The sequence below is a fragment of the Ciconia boyciana genome, chromosome 1 (assembly GCF_034638445.1).
Source record: "Ciconia boyciana chromosome 1, ASM3463844v1, whole genome shotgun sequence".
Taxonomy (NCBI): Eukaryota; Metazoa; Chordata; class Aves; order Ciconiiformes; family Ciconiidae; genus Ciconia; species Ciconia boyciana.
The window spans coordinates 138,539,940-138,558,331 of NC_132934.1; the positions used below are offsets into that span (position 1 = coordinate 138,539,940).

The following is an 18,392-nucleotide window of genomic DNA, read 5'->3' on the forward strand; positions in this document are numbered from 1 at the left end:
TGAGTGAGGGGTGGCACCTCACTGAACAAGCTGGGTTGGGATGCCAAACCCTTGAGTGTCTTAGCCAGAACAGCCGGCTCTTGTTAACCACTACATACAACTCTGTACTTCTTTCTCTTCTCAGTCGAGTCTGCTGTTTTCTTTTTGTGTCCTGTTGTGTCAGGGTCAGAATTTTTACTCGTGCACTAACCATTTTGTGTTATTTGGCTTAATACTGCCATTTGGTAATGCCAAGCAACCCGAGGAGAGGACTAGTAAAGTAGTTCCTACACTCCTTGGTATTGTGAGTGGGAGACACTTAACCCTTTGAAGCCTGTTAGAGAGCCACGGTGGGATGGCAGGAAGGACAGGGATGAACAGTTGGAAGGACAAGTCTTCCACATGGTTCATGATCTGCAGTATAGGAAGGCAAGCTACTATTTTGTCAGAAAACTATGAAAAAAATACAGAAGTTGAAGTTAGGTTTGTCATGCCAAGTAGGCTGGTCTTAAGACTTAGTGCAGACCCCATTGCATCTGGTTCTCAGGAACTGCCTGCACGCCCTTCACGTGCAGCAGGGACCAGAACCATCCAAATCCAGAAAAACCCCCGCTCAGTAGTGTCAGTAGCTGGAAACGGGTTGTTTCAGGATCATTCTCCTGCAACTCAGTTCAGTTTTCTGTGTATCCTCTTGGATCTTTAAATACGGAGAATGATAGAAATGATTCACGTTGGAAGAGAATTATTGGAAGCAAATTTGACTAAACAAGTGATTGTTGAGCTCATTAGAATAACAAAGAATAGATGTAGAAATCTAAAAGATCTCTAAAAAGGAAATGTTCTCCATTTTCTTTTTTTAAAGCTCAAGAACATGGGAAATAGTTACTCGTTAGTTGATGTAGTCTTAATTTCTTACGTTCCTGAGTTCCTTTCATACCTGGAATGAAATAAGCACATCTAGAAAGCGCAGATCACTTGATCCTAAAGATAATCTAAAATAGTTTAAATGAGATGCCTTTAGAGATGCTTGTTTCTTTCTATTGACTACAGAGACCAGTTCAGATGAATGTCATCCTCTGTGTTTAGGAACCACTGTGCAGCAAGAGAGAGGAACTGATTTCTCATATTTGTTCTGCTAGTGAATTCTCATATGAATTCTGCTAGCGAGGTATTTGCAGGTTTCTGTTCTGGTCTATGGGGCCAAATAATGCTCCTAAAATCATTCTGCTAACAGAGAACAGGAACCTAGAACCCCAAGGTGGGGTGCCAGAAGCATGCTCATGGTGGCCCCAGTGACACCAGTAGGATGGGAAATGTCCCCACTCCTCTCGGAGCAGGCCTTGGGGTCTGGCGAGGGCCTGCATGAGGGTTGTGCCCCCCAAATGGAGGAGCAGCCCTGCCAGTTCCCATTTTGTTATTCCTGGACTCAGGAAGCCCAAGCTGGGTGTTTCCTGCACCAGTGACAGAGATTTCTGTCAGAGGTCTAAAATAGATTACCTTCAGAGCACAGATATAATTTGTTCCTTATCCTGCACCTTCCCATGGTTCACAGCTAATTTCCCCTTCTAATTACCTGATTACAATCTTGATTTTTAAATACACCATTGATCTTACAGAGTTCAGTGTACTGAGAGTACAGCAGGCATAAATTAGAAGGAGGTCCTCAGTGTTGGACAGTGGGGTGGGTTGTTTTTTTTTTTTTCAGTCACCGGAATCTCTTTGTAGTCTTTGCAAATATGCAGAATATAACTCTGAGAACATGTGTTTGTTCTTTTAAAAAAAGTCAAAAACGTTTTATAGGCTTTTTTAATGATCACATATGAGGAGCAGAGAGCAGAACAGCAAGAGGCTGACAATGCGTGCCTTGCAATGCAATAGGGATAGCTTTATAAACACAAGGAGCTTTAGGTAGTCTTGCACGTAGTGCATCTAGAAGTGCATCTTGCACGTAGTTTAAATTCAGAGTCCTGTGTGGTGGGTGAGCCCACACCTTCATACCTGTTGTAGTTCCTGGGACGTTTCTTGCTACTATTTTAAAGACTCTCTTTGATAAGAAAGCAGACCTTGGGGTTCTTCCTTGAGAACTTAGAATGTCATCTAGGTGGAGGCAATGATTATGAATTTAAGTAGTATTTATGATCCCCTTTACTTCGCTGCAGGGAAAGACATTCATAGAACAACTTTCTGGAAAGAGGATGCAATCATTTCTTTAAGCCACCCTGAGATCTTCCGTGAAAACTTGCAGTAGCTTAAGGGCCCCAGTGTTTCCAAGCTGCACTAAATTACCTATCAGTGTCTATGAACACATATGACTAGAAGGAATGTGCTGAACTATTTCTGGCTATTTTTGTTGCTGTATCACCTACACTAAAGATCAGGGAGTACCACGTCACCTAAGGCATTACACAAGTGGAATTCCCAGCTGGGGAAATGTGAGAGATTTCCAGCTCTACTGTGCAAATAAAGCCCTGTGAGAACTGGTGGGTTTTAGTATTTACTATTTGGGTAAAATTATTTTACCTTCCTTCTGTTGCAGAGTAGCATCCATCATCTAGGAAGGTCTTAGCTTGAAATGAGAGAGAAAATAATTGGTGTGGTATATAGCAATTTTTCCCCTTTGGCAAGTTTTTGGGGCTGCTCCAGTCGTCGTTTCCCATGCTGCCAGTATCCAGACCAAGATGTGAACCCCTTTCCTCAATATTTGTTGTTGTGTAGTTATGATATACCCCAGAATAAATACCAATTTCTCAAATGAAGAGCGTGAATTTAGTTGAAGAGGTTTTTGGAACAGACTTTCAGCCATAAATTTGTTAGGAGGTCACTGCTGATACCAATAGACCTACGCTGATTCACATGTGCTAAAGATTAAACAAACCTTTCCTTTCATTCCCCTGAAGCATTTAGAGGAAATATTAAATCTTCTATCTAAAGAATGTAAAGCTACAAGAGTTGCAAGAATATAAAAAATAAAGGTCAAAAAGCATTCCAAATATGTACTAGTATAGATTTATGCACACGTGTAATACTGTATCTAATATTATAGATAATATTAAATCAGCTATTTATTGATTGCTTTGGGATTTACAGCACATGATTTTTTTTTCCTGCCTGTTAGCTTTTATGGCTCAGTTATTGTTTTAGCTCCCATGAGAAGGAATATGTAATGTTGTGCCAAAGACCTTAATTCTGTGAGATGTTCTTGTCTCACTGAATACTGTACAGGATTCGGCTTTTAGAAAATATGTTCTCCTACTAGCATACGTCTCAACCAGAGAGGGATGTTGTCTAGGCTTTATATCACTACAAACAGCATAGCAGATGTGCTTTTGCTGCATTAATATCCTTCAAATGTTGCAAACAACTATTTCAACATCATGGAAACACTGCATGTAACTTCTAGACAAGGCAGCTAATCATTCTTCTGTCAGTGAAAATGTATGAATAGGATGAACTAGTCATTCTCTTTTATGCTGGGTATTTGTTTTTGCATATCAGGAGCTGTTGAACAGCACTGTCCTTTGAATATTTATTCATTTGCACTGCTTCGATAAAAAACAGTGGGAAATCAAGTATTTGCTTGCTTCTGGGTGTGTGCAGCTTGCTTTCTTTAGCATTATAGAAATTTTCATTAAACATTTCTAAAGAAAAAATGCCAAGTTTTGATTATTAGTTGCTTTTACACTACTTACACAAATTACACTACTTACACGCATATCACACTCGCTGTCCTGCTGGCAATTACTAGCATCACGAGTACTCATAGACTTTGATGTCTGTGCTGCAGAAGGTAAAAGCTGTAATGGACTTGGGACAAACTGGGCTATGAAGCAGTCCATTGGTTTAATCACATTTGAAATGTTTATTGAATGTGATGTGAAACAACCACATTCACTTATTGGGAGGAAAAGTTGTTCCCAAGACAATTTTGTGTATATCCTAGAACGGGATAGAAAATGGCAAAAAGAATAGCATTTTCTTTTTTCTTTTTTTTTTTTTTTCCAGAGCTAACAGAAGAAATTGCAAGTGGTTTTTTTATTGCCCATAGCAGATTTTATGACAAGAACATAAATTTAGATTTTTCCTTTTATAATGCACTTAACAGAAAAATACTGCCACGTTGAAAACTACAGCTGTATATTATGATAGTAGCCTGCCTAAGCACTTGCCGTAGTTCATTCAGGAATAGTGTGTGTGTGTTGACTGTAATTCTTCTTGTGCTATAAACCTAAGATACATATATGTATGCACACACACATGCATGGATACAGGCATAACACATTTTATTACCTTTCATACTTACATGTTTATATTTCATACAAAATTTAATTTCATATTCATATAATGGCAGTTTAATAAATTTTATTTTCTAACTGAAAAAGTTGGCCAGTGTTTTCTACAAAAACACTTAATCTTCAAGAGTTTGATCTTTAATTTAGCCTGTGGTCTTGTGTCCATTTATGAACATTCCTATATGCAGAGGACCAGGGCTGGGATAGCCTTACTGTAGTAGCCATTCAGTAGTAGCCTTAACAGAACAAATTGCTAGAAAATGCTGTTAGGAAAAATGCTATTCAAACCTGCTTGGGTGTATTTTGGCCATAATTCACCAAAACACAACAAACTGCGATTTTGCCAGAGAGATAACACATCAAGGAATTTTGGAACGTGGCACAAGTCCAGCTCTTTTGCCCAGTGCTATTTGTTACAAAGATGCTTAAAATTTGCAGAGTGGTCTACAGTTCTGTTTCCTCCTTCAATGTCACTGAGTTCCCTACAATTTAAAACTTCACTGAGACAGCTTTAATTCGTACTGTGAGCTCCACCGAAGCTTCGTAGGATGTCCTCTTCCACCACTTTTTCACTCCTGGTAGGCTCTCTTCTCACCTTCCCTGAAGGTTGCAGGAGCAGCTGGAATAGAAAAGGAGCAGGAGGCGGCACATGGCATGCTAAAACATTGCCTGCTAACTTTATTCTAATAGCTAGTGATTTATTCTGCGTGGGGAGAATTCTGTAGTGTTTTACTGACAAAAAGTGACCTCAGTATACTGGAATTTTTGATACATTCATTTTTAAGTGCAGTTTTCTATATTAGGCATTTTACCTCAGACATTACGTTAACACTTCAGAAATACCATGTTCTGGCTTGAATGTACTCAGTTAAGGTGAAGAATATTCTTTGGCAATATCATGCTGTAATTACTTTGTTAATACAGCAAATGTAAATAATTACCAATATTATTGATCATCTAGTTAACACCAACGAAAAACAGGTAAGTGTCAGGTCAGGTCACCAGTCGCCTCTCTGGTGAGTATTACTCGTTAGGCTGAAATGTCCAACCCAGATCCAGCTTTAAAGAACCCTGTTAGCCTTCTTGAAGCATTTTATTACTGTAGCATCACCAGGTCCTATGGTATTACTTCTGGATGTTTGTCTGTTTCCCAAGGAGGTTAGCAGGGTAATTGTTGTGGACATTAATTGCAATTTTCTGATTGTCGTTTGGGTGCAGAAAGAGTGCTAGCCTGTGTACAGGAGCCATATAGGGGTATTTGTGAGAACAAAATATATGTGAGAACAGCTCCACGTAGCAATGTGTGGTTTGCGGTATCTTTCTAACGGCATGTGAGTTCTTCAGAATATAGAAATGTGTTGCTTCCTGTGAGGAAGTGCTTACAGTTCTGGTTCATGGAAGTCTCCCCCAGCCAACACTTTCTGGTATTTTTATCCTGCTGCTTCTATATACTGCTTTCTGTACTTAAAGAGTAGGGATCATCCATAACACTGGCACTCCCAGCAATGAAAAATCACAAGTCAGCCTTCAGTCATCCCTGGGCTGATTTCAGGGCCACAAAATTGCCAGATTTTCCTGTAAATAGTAATGTTTCAGAGAATGATTAACTACCTATTTTATGTTCTCCTCAGGAAATGTGTTTTTGAGCTTTGATTGCTAGGGTCTCATTGAGATCAGTGGTAACAGTTTTCTGGACTTTGGTAGTATCTCTGATCCATAATTTTTCAAGTATAAAAGAAATGGAAGGTATAACACAGCAGTTTTGTAGCATAGCATTGCATCCAGTTATGAAACAGCTTGACAGATTTTATTTATTCAGCTCTACTGGTACTTAACGTACTGAAATTTATCTAGTTCAGCTCTAGTTTTAATTTCTCTCATGTCTCTCTACTTCTGCAAAGTTTTGGGTGTGCTTCTGTGCAACTGAAGGCATTAATGCCACCTGAAAAATATGTCATGCTTAAAACAAGAGGTACAAAGATGCTAATTCCACTAGGGTTAGTAGAAGTCTTGCCATGAACTACACTGAGAATGGGATTTCATTTACTGCATTGCTTGCCGCATAATGTATAACTAATCATTATGTGCTGGGGAGATGTCACAAATCCAAAGTTACTTACGTATATTTTTTATTTTTAAGTAACACTTGTCTTTTGACAATCACTTTTACTTTGATATCTGGTCTTAAAACTACCTCTTGTGGGTAGAAAAATAATACTTCTCATTTCAATGACATTTTGGTAATAGTATAATTTTCTGCCAGTAATTCCATACTTTTGCAAATATGAAATTATGTACTTGAAATTCCTTCTTTCCTTTCTGTGTCTGGAGGCTGTCTCTGTGGCTTTCAATCTATGGGCCATGTTGAATATGGAATACAACCATGTGCATATATAAACCATGTGTATTGAGTTTCTGCCTACTGTAGCTATGGATTCTCTACCACTCTCAAGAAAAAAAAGCCTGAATATGAAACTTCAAGGCAAGGGCCAGTGAGTTTGAAAGATTTTGTAGCTGGATCAGCAGCACATTCTGTACTTCAGGCACCAACCTAAAAGTGAAAGCAGAATTGCCCTCAATTAAAGAGTAATCATTGAATTGCCCAGAAAATGCAGCCCCTTGTCAGTGCCTCTTAAAGGATTCATTATTCAGTCCCAGATGCAGTGTGTTTTGACTTATTGGCAACTGCAAAAGAAAACAGGGAAATGTCATTTTTTGGTTTCTATCAGTGTGGTCAGCTTTGATTACCTTGGAAGATAGGCTCTTATTCCAAGACGTTTACAGTCTAAGATCAGATTTTGGCACCCTTGCTTATGCTGAATAGCATTAGTCAGGGCTGAGCTGCTGCTCATTCAGGTCAGATAGATCAGAATTAGTCATCGGTTGAGACAGTGGTATTTATGTAGGGCCATGATGGTGATTCAAACGTCTTTCCATAAGGTAGTGATGCAGATGTTTTTCTGCTGCTTTTACCTGTTTATCTGTACCTGTCTTTTATATAAGTACCATAAAAAAGCCTTTGGTTAAAAAAGTACTTTAAGAAGGAAACTGAATGAATGAAAGTGTTTGGCACATGAAGGAGCAGGGGTGATTTTGTACAGAAAGGATAGTGTGGAAGAAAGCCCTGTATTCCAAACGTGGTTCTAAGAAACAAACCCAAAAGGATGGCAAGTTTTCACTGGACTGACAATAGATGAGCAATGATTAGTTTGCCTTTTTAAAACGTTGTCTCCTGCCAACCTCAAATCCCCTTCTCCCATTTCCAGCGCAGCACTCAGCCGGCAGAATAAGTGGATGATGAGGTACACAGTTGTGGTGTGGAAGGGATTCAAACAATGTGAATGAGATTTTGGTCTTCTGGGAGTTCTGTGATACAGAGAATGAAGAGGAGGAAAGACAAACTGGTCTTCGTTTGCAGAAAAGGCTTTCATCTCTTCTGTGCTGTGTGGCTATGGCTGAGGAGAGAGGAGGGGAGTTGTCTTCCTGCTTATATCAAATTGTCAGGCCTTTAATTTTGACCAGATGCACCATGCAATTATGGCAGCTGATGGATAGTTATAAATGAATTAGTCTTTGGCAAACTGAACTTTATTTCAAGTAAGATCAGCATCACACAAGATACAGGAAAGCAAATTTTGTGATGGGGTCAGTTAATTTTTTAAATGCTCAGATTTCTTGTCAGAATAAAAGGACGCATTAGTGCAAAGAGGCCAAGTATCCTAATTTCTAAGCATACCTCTGGAACAGATGCCTTGCTGCTCTTCCCACAGAGCGAGGAGGACTAAATACTGATGGGCACCCTGAACCTTGCCTCTGTTTGCTGAACTTTCCTTTTTGCTGTGGTTCATATTGGGGTTATAGGTAGCATTCCTGTCACTGCCACCGTGCTCCCCACTCTAATTGTCATGAAGTACAGAAGGTTCAAGCACGCTTGGTTCCCAAGGCTGCTAATGAGCCCTGAGCTCTTCTCACCCTTAATGAACCAAGGTTTGTTTGTGGGGGATTCTTGTCCGTCCCTCCTTTTCCCTGGTCAGGGGAGGAGGCAAGAGTTCACACAACCGAACAATGACTTTACAGTGTAAAGACGACGCAGCTGTGCCATCTGAAGTCGTCCTCAGTTATGAGCAACAAAGCTTAAATAGATTGTACTGTGAAGAGGTACAGCCCTGTGAGTGTGAAGCATAGCTGCTTCTTCTGCTTCACTGACCTGTCTGCTTGCGGCAGCGACGGGCCCTTGACGGGAGCTTAGGCAGGGAGAGCTGCGTAGGGCGACTCTTTCAAAACCACTCTCTGTAACGCCGAGCACAGGAAAGGAAGCAAAATGAAGTTTCAGTTGATCTCTAACAGGGGTATACTGCTGCATTCTCCAGAAAATCCCATGCCCTCCATTTAAAAGTCATTGATTCCTAATCCACTTGAGGTGATTAATAAAGCCACTAAAGCAAGCGGTAGTTCGTAAGTTTTAGCGGTAGACAGTACTCGCACAAAAGTGGATGCACACACACAAACTCCTCCTAGGCAAATCACACATTTCACTATCTCACTACGTTTTACTATCTTCCTCTCTAGAGGCTCTTCTTGTGCCAGAGGTTAGGGTCATCAGAAATTTGGGCTAAACTACTGTTTATAATTTACTTCATCCACCTTCCTTTAGGCATTTCAGTTACGACACTGTGCGATCCTCTAGCTATATTTGTCTTATTACAAACATGTATGTGATATATTTTGGGGCATATGTGTACAGGTACATATGCACAAAAGTACAGGTACATATAAATACAGTTGCAGATGTTCTTGAAATACATAGAAGTATATTAGTATATGATACATATATATATTATATGTAAAATATCACATGCTTTCCTAGAAACATTATTCCCTGTATATATTCAGATATATATTTACACAAGTAAACACTGACGTGTACTGTAAATGCTGTGCTATTGCTATAATAGCAAATGAAAATTTCAATCTGATAAACTAACTCTGTTAATTGTAATAGCGATTGTAAGGTTATCAGTTACAATACTCTGGACTAATCCTTGCACGATGCTATACAAAGGTGAAGTTTTTTAAAAAAGTTTTACTACTAGATGAATGAAGCCAAAAGCAGCATCTGCAGAAGAAATCTAATTTTGCTGTAATAGGCTGTTTGAAGATCATCATTTTGGGTTTTAATAATGCACAGAAATATCTGCTGTTTTCCTTGATCGCATGAGAAAGGGCAAGAGAGAGAAATGAAGAACGAGCTTTTGTTTTGCATTCTTAAGTGAAAGGGAGGGGGGGGAGAGAATAAAGCAGTCCGGTTTTAAATACCTTGATGCGTACATGTGCAGGTTCAAAACTTTAGATTGCTCTCCTGCCTGGCGTGGTGGGTTGATAGCCCCGGGAGCAGTGGCGAAAGTTGACAACCCCCCACGGCTGACCCCTCTTGTTCTCTCTTGCCTAATCAAATTTTACGTGTGTTTCCAGATAGCTGATCAGCTTCCCTGGATTTCGCTGACGCCACAGGAAAGCTTTGCCTGAAGATGGAAACACTGGAGTCGGAACTGACCTGCCCTATCTGTCTGGAGCTGTTTGAAGACCCGCTGCTGCTGCCTTGCGCTCACAGCCTCTGCTTCAACTGCGCGCATCGCATCCTGGTCTCCCACTGCGCCACCAACGAGCCGGTGGAGTCTATCACCGCCTTCCAGTGCCCGACCTGCCGCTATGTCATCACCCTCAGCCAGCGTGGTCTAGACGGGCTCAAGCGCAACGTCACCCTGCAGAACATCATCGACAGGTTTCAGAAAGCCTCCGTCAGTGGGCCCAATTCCCCCAGCGAGACCCGCCGGGAGCGGGCGTTTGATAGCAACAGCATGTCGTCCTGCGAGAAGGTCCTCTGCCAGTTCTGCGACCAGGACCCTGCCCAGGAGGCGGTGAAAACCTGCGTTACCTGCGAGGTGTCCTATTGCGAGGAGTGCCTGAAAGCCACTCACCCCAACAAGAAGCCGTTCACCGGCCACCGTCTCATCGAGCCTATCCCGGACTCTCACATCAGGGGATTAATGTGCTTGGAGCACGAGGATGAGAAAGTTAACATGTACTGCGTGACTGACGACCAGTTAATCTGTGCCTTGTGTAAACTGGTTGGGCGACACCGTGACCATCAGGTGGCAGCTTTAAGTGAACGCTATGACAAGCTAAAGGTTAGTGCTACCTAATGTCCTTTCTAGCCAAGCAGCGTGTGGTTGGGAAGGAAGGTGCCCTTTGGTTGCATGCTAAATTCCTTGTTTGGGCAGGGGTTGGGAAAGGTAGGTGCGCAGTCTCTAATCGGATAAGATACACATACAGATCTATATGTGCATTTGCTCATTACCATTTAAAACGTGTTGGATTTTGCTTAAGAAAAGATTCCTCAGTTGTGCTTTGATTTCTCTGTAGCTATCATAAGGAATATGCAGCATATACTACTGTTTAGGTGAATTTTCTTATCTACCTACAGCTTTATTCGTGGCAGCTGGCAAGGTTTAGTGCTGACTGCACATACGCAGGCACTGATTGAAATGTCAGGCATTCTTTGCGTACGCTCTGCTGTTGATTATTTTTCCTTTGGTTGCTTTCATTGTGAAAAGCCCTTCCCATCGCTGCTAACAGGAGATGCATTTATCCGTGCCGGCTTCAGGGATGCCAGCTGCCTGCCCAGCCAGGGAAACTGAATGCTGGCTCTGCTCTTCCCGCACTGCCTCCCACCCAGGCTCCCAGGCAGTGAAGTCCTGGGAACAAAACCAAAATTGTTTCTGAGCTTCCTGTGGCATTCCCATGGTTCGGCGAGCTTCCAGCCCATCTCCTGCCAGGTAGCTGGCCGGCTCTGGCAGCCCCCTGGCCCTGTGCAGGACACCCTGGGTGGGGTGGCAGTGGGCAGCCAGGTCTCGGGGTGCTCTGGTGGCTCTCCAGGCTGCCGGCGGAGGCAGAGCTCCCGCTGAATAGCGAGGCCAAGGCAAGTGGCCTCCCGCTCACCTGGGTGTACGTTCCTCTCGTGTCGATTTCGGTGCTACTGCAGAGCAAAGGCAGGAATTATTAAGCATCCCGTGCTTTCCTCCACCCGCTCCCTCCTGATGGTCTGCGTGTGCCTGAGTGTGGCTGGGGAGGGATTTTTTAAAGGTGGACTGCAATGGAGAAACCACAAGCGTGGAGGGCAAAGCTTATCTGCTAGCCTTCTCACACAGAATTTCAGAGGTGGAAAAAGAAACTGAATTAATAGGTTTAACTAACTGGAAGGGTTTTCTTAAATACCTTCAGAAAAAAATGTGTGGCTGGACATGTCTATGATAACTTTAGGTGATTGCAGGTGAAATCTGCATACACATGCTGTGTGGGTTTTGTGCCTCTGTGCATGCACAAACATGCAGATCATATTCTGTGATTAATATAATGAAAGACACCTCTTTACCTGGACTTGATAGCTTCCTTTCATCTCTTAAAGACTTTTTTATTTACTAAGGAGGAATTGTTATTTTTGCTTTCTTTTTTTTCTGGACTGGTTTGTTGTTTTAATAGGTAAGAGTTTAGCCATTGATGAAATGGGGCATGGACTATAAATGTGAATAGAAGATGCATGGACTTAGAGTGCTTTTCAATAATCCAACAGGTTTATATCCTTAACAGGTACTACTATTTAGTAAGCTAACAGTTCATGGTTTATCGACTTTATTTGAGTAGGAATACACTACTTACCATGAAATACCTTCAACGTTAAATACTGGATACGTAAGTTTTTGAGGATGTAAAAAAGTAGTAAACATTTCTTAGTGTTGACATACATAGATATGGCAAGCCTTTAGCCAAGAAGACTTTAAAAGTCATGTCTCTTCTCTTGAGATCTTTGACTTAATATTGCAGATAGTTAGGAAAAAAAATTAGGGTATTTTTGCATGATCTATGGCTTTTCTGTGCAAAGATGCCTAAACAAACTCTGAAAGGGTATCTTGGACAGGCAAGTAACATTCACATTAAGTGTTACCCAGTTTAGCTAACTTGGGAGAAGCCTAATAGGATACTTTCCACCAGCCTCCTTGAAGAGTAATTCAAGTACTAATTTAATGGTTAGCGTAGGCCTGAGTTAAGTAACTCTTTCCTTACAATGGCAACTCCTAGCACCAGTTTATAAGTTTACAGTTTATAATATCTGTATGATTTTTTTGAGACGTGGACTTTCTTTGTACCCAAACTATCTAAAAGTAGTTTACACAGACAATTTTATTACTCTACATGAAATCCAGTTCTTTTCCTCTTTGTCATGAAGCAGCCTATTTCACTTTGCTGATGCCAGCAATGACATCAGTCATGCCAATTATGCCAGCGATTATGACGTGTTTCTGTTCAGAGCCCAGGAACAGCAGGCTAGGTGGTTTCCATCCAGGTCCAGTGTCCATTCTCTGTTCATAAGAAGGTAATCTGAAAACTATGTCTTTCCTTTCCTCAATGCCTCTTCCATCTCAGAAATTTGTGCTGTTTTATATATCAAACTCTGAGAGTGAGATTTTCAGTTCCGTAGATTGGAATTTATCCCTCAGGAGTAAAGGAATGATACCTGTTCACAGCAGCATTTGGTTGCTGAGAGGCAAGAATTTCGGGCCCATTTTCACGTTCAGGGCTCCACCTTCCTAAATGGTGATATGACCTCGTGAGTCACTGGTTGTGCTGCTAATATAAATCTTAGGTAAGAGTTTGCAGACGGTCTTTGTTAACTTGCAGATAATGTGCATGTGCCATAGGCAAATTCAATGTTCGAGTGGATCAGAAAATCCCCACCTGAAAAAACAGGTTGTTGCTTGCTACATTGCTGCTGCAGGCTTTTAAAATACTTGGGGTTTGATAGATAGGCTACCCAAATCCTTAAAAAAAATTCTGAAAGAATGAGCATGCAGTAGCCAATAGTAAGGTGGATTCATTCAAAAATGAGTGGTTAATTGTATCTTTAAAAAAGAAAAGCAAAACCGCTTCAAGTGACACTTTCTTTCTTGGGGTTTTCTTTATAAATCAACACATTGTTGATGCTAACAACAGCAACTGGTGTTGCTCTGGGTGTCAAGCTATGCTAATTACTTACATTCTCTACCAGCAGTGTTACTAATTATTTAAACAATATCTCACCCTTCATTAAGCATAGGACAAAAGATGCCATTACAATCTAGCTCCTTTTGTGACAAAAATGAAACCCCTTAATAAGGAGTTCTGTACACTTGTCCAACAGAGGCATCTATGCTGAAGTGTGTTTAACAGTCAATGTAATAGCAATTGTGGACATTTGAAAATGAGAAAGTGTTTTCCTTTGGCAACTACGGCTCCAACCCTGAGAGGTGCTTTTCTTTCTCACTTGTACTGGGGTTGAGGGGGTTGAGGGCACTTGTGTTCTCCCAGGAGCAGTCCTTTCTTGCTTAGTTACGCGACCACTGATATACCTTCATGCTTACAGTTGTTTAGTGTTTATAGATGTGGTGTTGGGGTTTTTTTAAGTAGATCATAGACAGATGCATATTAAAGGGAAAAATTATAAACCATGACCAAAACAGAGAACAGGAAATATCCTGGTCATATGCTGAATTTATGAGGTGGTGGTCAAAACTGTGGTATAAATTAGTAATTTTTAGCTACATAAACAATGAGAGCTTTAAAAATAGAAGGTGCAAATGCTTATGCTTAGCCCACCACATTACCTCAAAGAAAATATTTATGGCTAATTACTTTTGATATTGATTCTTTGCTTTTTGTCTTGTTGCAATGGAAAGGAAGACAATTGAAAAGTACGTTCATTTTTTTCAGAGAAAATTCATAGAATTGCCATTGTTCTATAGATGTGTTTATACTCAAGAAAGTGATAAGAAAAATGAAAAGGTAAGATTTATTTTGAACAAGAGAGAATATTTTGGGGAAAAGTTACAAGGTGTGGATGGAAAGATACTGCTTATTTAATATTAGCGAAGAGCCATGAAGAGGTGTAACAAAAGGGGTAGACGGTAAGCCATATTTTTAAATGGTGTAAAGCCAGCATAACACCATTGAAACCAATGTTTTTACTCACCTTCATATTTACTGAGAATCTGGCTGCTGACGCACATATTCTTGCGAAAACATAATTTTGGCACAATTGTAGTGCTTAGTCAAGAAAGATCTTTTGTTGAATCGAACTGCTGTAGGTTAGCTGTGGTTCTCCGTGGTTTTGTTTGAATCTTATTAGTGCTGACGTGTATTGGGCATGTTTACGAAGGCAGGGCAGTCCTCTGAATGGCACTCAGCAATTCCAGGAACAAAAGGGAGCTTCTTGTTTGTGTGGTTTTCACCTAGTTTTAGTGGCAGAATTCATACTCTATCTTTCCTACACTGTTGATTCAGGATGCAAGGATTCGGTTTTCTACGGTGTGTCAATTCAATTGCTCACAAATATTTTTTTGGTGGGAAGCAGCCATAAACTGTTTCCATGTAGGGACAATTGCATTCCACTCTTATAAGCCTACTTTGAGTGTGTAAAGGTAGGACGCTTTGTCAAGTCCACAGCTTCTACAAATAGAGCGCAAAAATATGTCTGCTTCCCTGCTATGTATATTATGAATTAAAAAACTTTTCATATATAAATGTCTTTGCAGAGATGCTGGCAAAATATGTGTTGAAGCTTTCCAACTATTTTTATTTGGTATTATTTTGTAGTTGCAGCTTGATTATTAATTGGTATACTGTGGTACCATAAGAACCCAGCACTTACAAATCTATACTCGTACAAACAGTGTCGTTGACAATCCGGGAACATTGGTTTCTGGACTTACATATAAATATATTATGCACATACATGTAAATATGTGTCTATATACATTTTATTCATTTATGCACATATTTATACTGCTTGTGTTAGTATATAAATGCAATACTACATATGTTTGTATGTACATGTATGTAGACTTGTTTGTCTAGCATAGAAATAAATGTAATTTCTAGTAATGTCTAAATTCATGAATACCTGGAATCTTGAATTTGAATACACATATGCCAATATTTTAAGTAAATATATACAGTTTCATATATATGTGTAGGTCAGTAAAAATATATTTGATCACATATATATCTAAATGACACATTGATTGTTTTACTTGGTATCCATTTTTAATATTCCATGCATATATCTTTTTTTAGTAGCTGAATATTTTCACACCTAAATTTAGAGTTTCCCTGTGTACCCTTGACTTTACTAACTTCCTATTTAATGGAAGCTATTTAACAAAAAAAATCCAACTGGTATATAAAGACATAGTATGTCAGTGTTATAGTGATATGTGTTATTAAACATTTAGATAGGTGGCACTTTTCCTTACATTGTACTTAATAGATTCAAAGTGTAGAAAGATACTTTCTATAGTGCCAGTTATGCAGGTTTAACATATAGTTAAAACACTATATCCAGCCTGACAAAATGTGGAACTCTTGGACTTTCATTATTATGAAATGATTATTTTTAGATTAGATGCAGCTTGATATTATTATTAGATTATTATTAGATTAGATACTGCTTGACAGATATTTCAGTGTATTCATTTTTTATGAAATTAAAATGATGAATGGTCACATCTATTAGAATGGAATGGTATCTGATATTACTTCACCCAGAAATAGATGCAAAAATATAACTATTTGGCTGTGCTTCAGTATTTGCAGAGATCCAAAAATATTAATGGAATAAAATTGATGTAGGAATTAACTATTTTACTACCAAGGTTTTCCAGCTACACTTATTTTATTACGTTATTATATAAATCTTAAGGCAGACTTTAGAACATTCTCTCTTTAGTCTAGTGTTATCTCAAGTGGTTGTGTTTCCTCCATCTGGTATTTCTTTGGTGGAGTTTAGAAGGATAATAGAAAATGTCAATACAGTAATAACAACATTAGTCCTTTTTTTTTTTTTTTTTTTGGGGGGGGGAGTGTTTGTTTGGGTTTTTTTGTAGATTTTAGACTGTTTTAGCATAGTTTGAAGTTCCTTGTGTTTATGACTGTGGATAATGAACTATGACTTTACAACAGTTATAAGTACTATGAGATTGTTTTTATTTTATCTAGTTGAGATCGTTTAAATAATATAAGCCATAGTTTTTTAAAACTTACTTTCACATATTTAATAGTTGGCAAGTCTTTCAAAAATGTTTTCATACTACTTATTTCCTTCAATTTTTAGTGGAAATGGTGGTGTTGAAGGCATAATCTATTCAGGAAGAACAAGAGAATAAAATAAAATTGTAAATAGTACGGCATTTTTATCTTTGTTCTCTTGACTCTGGTTTCCAGGGAAGCCAGACTAGGCATTAAGTAAAATGTATTTTCATACTTTTACATGGATCTGGTCCAAACTGTTCAGATAATGGACTTTAAGTCCATGTACTAGCTCTGAATTTGCTTATTGTAATGACCTCTTAACTGAGCCTTCATTGTTTATGTGTTTTTAGACAATATGATGCTTGAAAGTTGGTGGTGGAATATAATGCACGACAGACACTTCCTCAGAATGAGAATTTCTCTTTAAGCAATACCTAATAAAGCAATAAAAAATTAATCAATAAAAATGGAAATGAAGCAAATAGATGACGTTAAGGGCAAATAATGAACTGTTTTAGAACATTGGGCACAGGTTGACCATTTGTTTAGGAAATGTAGTGTCTGCCTACCAGAGTAACAAAGATAGGGTTGATAACAGGAAAAGTTACGAAAAAGTGACCTTTCAAAGGCAGAACATTTACGGGTTTTATCATAACAGTACGTTTTCTTATGGCTGATAAATAGAATGAGTAAGCTAATTCTTTTAGTGGTTTACCACTAAAATGATAAAGGGGTAATGATACGGGAATGATACAGGAATATCGGGAATGATATTATGATAATAATGGTATTATACGGGAATTATCGGGAATGAAAAAATATACGGGAATGATAAAGCTAGTTGGGGGAGTATGGCTAAAAACACTTACCACGGACAGCAGGCTAAAACTCATACTCTTCAGTGGCATTGAGAGGTGTGTGGAAGGGTATGAATATGTATGTCTATGCGTTAGGTATGTATATTCTGAACTTATTTTAAGGTATAACCTTATTTTAATGCAAATATTTAAAAAAATGATGTGACAGCAAATACATTTTCAGACAAAGGTGAAGGTGGTTAATAGTATGCTTTAAATAGGAAAACAACCACCCCAAAAGCTGGATGTAAATATGTCCCAAATAAACACTGCAGAACACTCAATATTCAGATTTCTCTGAAGCTTTAATTTAATATGTTAAATTACTCCATGAAGAGAAATCCAAATTACTTTCTCTGCCCTGTAATGACATACAAACATAGGAGCATGATTAAAGCATTTTAGTTCTTCATCTTATGTTGAACAATTTTTATGACCTATTATATTTTTTTCATATTGTCTGATCTTAAAACACAAATTCAGCAATGATCCAAGTACACTACTTTCCATTTCAGGCTTCATAAGTGTACATCTATTACGATTTTCTTTGGCCCTCTTTTTTCAGCAAAATATACACTTCCTAGGAAAATTGTAATATTTGTATGTATCCTCAGCACTGTGAACCTATACATAGGGGTTCATACCAATCAGAAACAGTGCCTAATTTGGAAAGCCTGAATGGTCCATGGAGAGGGAGTCTCCTCCAGAAGGTCACGGACTGGAAAGCCGTGTTGAGTTGCTAAAGCACACGTTCGACTCAAAGCCTCATATGGGTGATAAGACTGTGTGTTCCCTCTTTCTCCCATCTGTATTTACCTCTCCCCACACCCAGCCATCCAGCCCCCTATCTCCCTTGGCATCCCTTGACCCTGCACGCAGGAAGCCTTTTATTTTGCTGGGAAGGACATTGTTGCCATTGAGAGCGAGCACCCACACCAAGGACATGGGGCGAGGGGATTCCTGCCCTTCACAGGTTTCACATCTCATTTATTACGTGCTCTTGTAAATCAGACAGAGCCTGCTCTGTTTTCCAGTTATCTAAGGCCAGTGAAAAATTAAGGAGGAGCAAAGAAAATGGAAAATCAGGTTATTTTATCATAGTGTGACTATACTGAGTTGTTCGTAGACCTTCTGTAAATGCTTACTT

The 18,392-nt window shown here is 39.3% G+C and overlaps 1 protein-coding gene across 3 annotated transcripts in view; it reads left to right on the top strand.

Moving 5' to 3' along the window:
- The window catches only part of MID1 (midline 1), a 151,921-nt gene that overhangs the window by 39,420 nt on the left and 94,109 nt on the right, over positions 1-18,392 (top strand). For 2 of the 3 annotated variants that reach the window (XM_072849496.1, XM_072849497.1), the window contains exon 2: positions 9,741-10,456. In XM_072849496.1, coding sequence (XP_072705597.1) covers positions 9,797-10,456 — 660 coding nt within the window. In that variant the 5' untranslated portion in view covers positions 9,741-9,796. Of the gene's footprint in view, positions 1-5,156; positions 5,250-9,740; positions 10,457-18,392 lie in introns of those variants that run through there. The other variant, XM_072849498.1, reaches the window with a different exon arrangement.